General features: G+C 34.2%; 1 protein-coding gene across 1 annotated transcript; it reads left to right on the forward strand.

The window, feature by feature from the left end:
* The first annotated feature begins 943 nt into the window (after positions 1–943).
* LOC145789397 (putative O-methyltransferase 3) lies at positions 944–6,545 on the forward strand. Its single transcript, XM_082878836.1, has 2 exons — positions 944–2,665; positions 6,159–6,545. Exons 1-2 carry the CDS (start codon positions 1,859–1,861, stop codon positions 6,468–6,470), a joined length of 1,119 nt encoding a protein of 372 aa, XP_082734962.1. The 5' UTR covers positions 944–1,858; the 3' UTR covers positions 6,471–6,545.

A 6,545-nucleotide genomic window follows, 5' to 3' on the forward strand; every position in this document is an offset into this window, starting at 1 on the left:
CATTTCCCTTTTACCTTCGTTGGATTTGAATGTCCGGAATGGTTCTTAGATTAGAGTTCTAGTTCTTTTTCGTTCGGGGTCGAATCTCGCTTGTTCCGAAGGGTGCGAGGGTGAGTTTCGAAAACTTTGATAAAAACGAAGATGAAGGAATTTCTTGGGGTTTGCAAAATTTGATCGACTGAAGGGAAGAGATGTGTGCGAAGGATGGAAATTGTGGAAGGTAAAAATATTGGCCTGGAGCCCAAAGGAATGGATGTATGGCCCAGAGCATTTAACCTAGCCAAAGTAATAAGGGCTGGGCCCAAACCTCTGTTAAGCCCATCCAAAGAAGAGACAAAGTCACATGACCAAAGGACTGAATAAGATCGCTTTTTGGAAGGAAATCTGTAGTACAAAGGAGAGCCCTTAGATCTATTTGCAATCTCGATGGAGATTAGAATTGATAGAGATAGGGTTGTAGGATCAGTATATCCTAACAACTTGATCATCCAATGAGCAAAATCTGACGGTCAAAGATGGGAATAGGTATCCGAACTAATCCAAGCCATCCAAAATGAAACAAATCCGACAGTGACAAATCGAGATAACTTGACCACTTGCCCAACCAAGGTCTAGGGACATAAAGTGCCGTTAGATCAAGACGGTCATCCAACGGCCTAAATACAAGGTATTTACACTATAAAATAAAGACTAGAAATAGCAAAAAAGAGGTAAGTAAAAAACAATATAACTTAGCCTTTTGTTTCAATATAATATGCCAAAACACTATTATGACTTGACCGTAGGAGGATTCTCCTGACCAAATATGGTCGGTAGTAATCACTGATGACTTGGTGTCTTTTTGCAGAGCATAGGAAGGAATAGCTTATCTCGCTTTCCCTATGGAGAAAATTTTGTCCTTTCACAGCTTATATTCATTGCAGTAAGGTTAGTAGTGCATTGTTAATGGTTTGTTAGATTTATCTGTTTCCTGGTCATCCACTACTTCCAAAAGTAAGTAATTTGATTCGTTTTCATTACTTATGGGCTAATAGATGGAAGAAAGCACATACTACCCGTATTGATCAATTTCGTACACTTGTCAGTTCTAATGTAGTAACTACCGAAACTATCAATTTATATGGATTGTGATAATATCTCAGTGTGTTTTTATAGATGTTTGTACAGTTCATGTTTTTATGGATAGTTGATATTTTAAGGAAAGTTAATATGTAAATGTGCAGAACAAATGGCTGGACAAATCTAATTTGTTCGGCAATATTACACTGGAATAATAAAAATTGTTTGGCAATGTATAACCGAACATGCCCATCATAAATTTAGAAAAAAAAATGATATTTTAAGGAAAGTGAATATGTAAACGTGTAATAACAGATGGATGGACACATATAGTTTATTTGGTAACATAATACTGGAGTAATTCAAAAGTAATAGGTGTAATGAGAAAAATCTGTAAGGGTTTAATTTAGGATCAGTTTTGATATTATAAAGTGTATAATAAGAATTTTAATTATTTTTTAATAGTGTAATAAGAAAATAGGTGTAAAGAAATAAAATTAGGGTGTAAATAGAATATCTCAAACGTGAATCATGTGAAGCATAATCCAACAATACAAATTGAAGAGATGATCATTTGCTACATAAATTACATAATTAATTGTTGTTTTAGTGCTTGCATTGTTGTTGTTGGTCCACCCATTTCAATACTTATCATCTACACGCTTAATTATCGGAAATATATAGAAAAGTAAAAGCTGTCACCAAACACGTTTTTGTTTTATGTGCCCATGGTGCTGCTATGCACATTATTGAAGTTGGTGATATATTGATATAAATGTTTGCATGAGTTGCGTTGCACATGAAGCATAATAAGGCATATCTTAATAAGATGGATATGACCGATGATGAACGACGGATAGAGCTACTCAACTCTCAAGCTCACATATGGAACCACATATTCAACTTCATAAACTCTATGTCACTAAAATGTGCAATTCAACTAGGCATACCAGACATAATCTACAAACATGGCCGAGCCATGCCTCTCTCGGAGCTCGTCGCAGCTCTTCCAATCAACCATTCCAAAGCCCAGTGTGTCTACCGCCTCATGCGCATCCTCGTGCATTCCGGCTTCTTTACTGAGGAGAAGCTCTCCGAAAATGCGAAGGAAGAACAAGACGGCTATTTGCTCACACCGGCCTCTCGGCTCCTACTGAAAGATGAGCCATTGAGCGTCACCCCATTTTTGTTGGCCATGTTAGATCCAATCTTGACAAAGCCATGGCATCATGTGAGTGAATGGTTCCAAAATGGCGATCCCACGCCGTTTGACACAGCTCATGGGAGGACGCTTTGGGAATATGGGCGACATGAACCAAGGCTGAACCATTTCTTCAATGAAGCAATGGCTAGTGATGCCCGGTTAGTCACAAAGGTGCTTGTCAAGGACTGTAAGGGGGTTTTTGAGGACTTGCACTCGTTGGTTGATGTTGGAGGTGGCACGGGCACAGTGGCAAAGGCCATTGCTGATGCTTTCCCAAACTTGAAGTGCACTGTGTTGGATCTCCCACATGTGGTTTCTGGCTTGCAAGGGACTGACAAGTTGAACTATGTTGGGGGTGATATGTTTGAGGCTATTCCTTCTGCAGATGCAGTTTTACTAAAGGTAACGCTTTGTTTGTTTAGGTGAAGATATTTTTAATAAAAAACATTTTTTTAGAAAATTTAATTTTTATATAAAAAAAATTATAAAAAAATATTTTTTCATGTTTGGCTACAACCTTGAAATTAAACTAATGTGCCAGTATTTGTATTAGTAGTCGTGGTGGAGGTAGAGGTGGCATGGTGGTGGTGGTGGGGTGGTAGTTACGGTGATTGTGGTGGGGGGGGGGGGCAGTGGTGGTACTGATTGTGGAGGTGGTGTGGCGGGGGTGGTGATGGTAGCAAGTTAGTGATGGTGGTGGTGGTGCGAGTGGTGAAGGGGATGGCAAGGTGGTGTTAGTAGAAGTGGTGAAGGTAGTAATGGTTGGAGTGGCAAAGGTGGTGGTAATGGAGTTGGTGATAGCAACAACTATGGCATGGTGGTTAGTAATGATGGGGTGATGGTATTACTAAGATTTTAGTTCAAAAAAATGTATTTTCATCGTTTAAAGTTAATATTTTTCTTCCAAATAAGTTTGGTTTATGTTGAATTTTTTTTCGATCTAACAAAAGTTGTCGGTGGCCGGCTGATAGTGGTAGGTGATGGATGGAGGTAGTGAGAGAGCAAGGAGAGTGAAAGTTTGATTTGAAAACAACTAAAACGACTTTTTTTTTTTTTTTTTTCAAAAAATTTTGAAATCTACTCTGTTTTTTTTTTTAATACGAAAATAATATATCAAACAAGTTTTCATTTCCGGTTTTTAAAGAACATAATAATAATTGAAAACAAAATTAGAAAATGAAGGCATTACAAAAATAAAACTATTTTCAAATGTTTAATAATTATTCTTGGACAAAAACAAAAACAACATAAAATCGAAGAAGGGGGCTTTTGTTTTATTTAATAATGTTACAAATAATATTAACTAATGTACCAATTAACATACAAAGTAGATACAATATTATGTGAGATATTAGTGTTATTAGCATTGCTCTATTTTTCAGTTCCATTTTCATTTATATCTTTTATGCGTCTGGCTCCTCTCCAATTCGTAATCAGATTGAAGGGTATTCTTCGGCCATAATGGGGCCCAAATCCAAGCTCATCTTGATGATCAAAACCGTTCAATGTGTAGAACTTGTCGAGTATATCACTCCTCCAAAAACTCACATTGATTGAATATCGATAGCCATTTAATTGAACCACATTTCAGTCAACGACAAGTACGATTTTAAAAATAAAATGTGGATAAAAATGTGATCTGATCAAATGGTTATCGATATCCAATCAAGTTAAGTTTTTACAAGAATAATGTACTTGATGAGTTTTACACATTGAATGATTTTGATCATCGAAATGGGCCAGGATTTGAGCCCACCATGGTCCAATTGCACCCTCCACTTCGATTGTGAACTGGAGAGGAGCTAGACTCGTCTTTTATAATCACAATTTAATGTGCAAAAAACTAGTAATTGCCCTTCCAAAGGAGCACTGTTATTCTAATCCAAATGATGGATCAATTTTTTAAACTCAATGACATGACAATAAATTTAAATATCTAAGACAACACTTTATCTAAAAAAATTTCTAATCATTAACTAATCATATCTCTTACATATCACTAAGTCTAAAAAATAAGCTTTTGTATCATTTTTCCTTCGAAAATTGATGCTTACAAAAATTGTGCTTGACAAGTATAACATCTTCAATAACCTTTCTATTTTTGCCTTCTTACCTAAGAAGAGAGAGTCAGAATTTCAAAATTCATTTGAAAATTCATTTGAAACAAGTTCTCTACCCCACTCTTTATTACTGGGGAACAATGTTGTGTGTCCTAAAATTCTTGCTAAAGGTATATGTCTAAACATCATTAGATGTTCAAGTATTATTATTTTTTTGACAATAAATTTTATTTAATCTCTCATATTTTTTAATAAAAGTTTTAGTATATATAGAATTATTCACTACTGGGTGCTTGGTTTAGGCTCCTTACATATAGAAGTGAAAACTCACTTTCTATCCTACCCTTTATCTTCAATGTATATTATTTTGGGTATAAATTCCTACTAAAATGTAAAATTAAAATAGAGTCTAAATTGAGAAGAGAAGTCCTTATAACTGTTGAGAATATAACATTATGTAACCAATAAAATTACTATCTTTCTAACAACTTAAATCTTTAAATGAGTTGGTGGTCAATAACATCACTATAACATATAAGAGCTTCAATAATTAAACTTTTTTTTGTCCTTCGGAGTAAAAATTTTGTTGCAAAAGATGTTTAGGGAAGAATTCTTGTTTTTACAAGAACAGTTGCTAAAAGATCGTCTAAAAATGTCAAACACAGGGCTTTAGTGACACTATTTTAAAAATATCGCTAATAAATGTATTGTAGGAACAAAAAAAATTGATTCCAAAAGCGTTTATTTTTTATTCAAAAAATATTAGTTCCAAAAGAATAATAACTTATCATTAATTTCTAAATTTTGTTGCTAAAAGTACAATAATGACACTTCTTACAAGTTGATTTTGTCTTTAAATTTTTATTTCTAAAACCTTTATTTGTTGTAGTGACTAGAATGTGATATTAGACCAATCAATTTTTTAGATGCGTTGATCACAACACTTCAATGCCTACTACATAAATCTTGTAATCTTACATTAAAGGTTCTTTTGATTAAGAGAGAGAAAAAACTTCAACAGAACAAAAATCTAATCCAGTTTGATTGCTTGAAGCATTATATTATGTGAGTTGAGAAAAATAAAAAAAAAAAATGATTGGAGTTTTTGTGAGAGAATAAAAGAAATTATTATAATTTCTCACCTCATTTGGATGGATAATGATTAAAAGAGGATACATATGTCATTTTATTTCATTTGGTTTGTGTTTAGAGGGGTAATTTAGGTATAATAAATTTTTTATAAACAATAATTTTGGTTTTTTTTTTTTTTTTTTAACCAAATCTCACCACTTTGGTGAGAAACAAAACTTAAGTTTGGAGTAATACCCGGCTCACTGGACTGACTAATCCGGATGACTAATCCTACCATTTACTAGCAATGTTCTCAATTAAAGCCAAGGCAAAAGCGCCATACGGATTGACTTTGAAAAATTATTTGTACTTAGGAGATTTTAAACCTGAGACCATAGAGGGACCACAATCCCAAGCCGCAAGCCATGACCACTAGGACAACCTCTTGAAGTTACTTTTATTTACCTCATTAATCATCTGAACAAGTGATAAGAAAGTTCATTATCTTCATTTCTTTTCTTTTCTCACTAAACCTCTCAATCTAAACTTAATGTTATAGTTAGGATTATGGATGGCCTTTTTGGGGGTTGCAGTTTATGCTTTATTTTAAAGTTGTGTTTAAATGTTGAATTTGTGAAGATATTTTTAGAAATAAATAAATAAATAAAATAAAGTAGAAACTTTACAATTTTGAAATTCAAACAAAGTGCTTCAAAAGATAGTTTTTAGGAATGCTAATTTTGTGTACGAATAATGGCAAACAGTGGATATTGCATGATTGGAGCGATGAGGAGTGCATAAAAATACTGAAGAGATGTAAAGAAGCAATTGGAAGCAACAAAGAGAAAGGAGGAAAGCTGATTATCATAGACATGAAAGTTGAGAACCAGAAAGCAGGAGATCATGACGAGTCAATGGAAACACAACTCTTCTTTGACATGCTTATGATGATTTTGTTAACAGGCAGGGAGAGAACTGAGCAAGAATGGGCCAAGCTCTTCTTCGATGCCGGTTTTAGTGACTATAAAATCACTCCCATTCTGGGTTTGAGGTCTCTCATTGAGGTTTATCCTTAGAACAATTCAATTCAAACTTGTCATGGTTTATTATGCTTTGCTTAGCAATATGAGCCTCTCCTTTTATTTTGTTTA

This window comes from Camellia sinensis, chromosome 7 (assembly GCF_055761805.1).
Source record: "Camellia sinensis isolate YWXY chromosome 7, ASM5576180v1, whole genome shotgun sequence".
In the NCBI taxonomy this organism is placed as follows: Eukaryota; Viridiplantae; Streptophyta; class Magnoliopsida; order Ericales; family Theaceae; genus Camellia; species Camellia sinensis.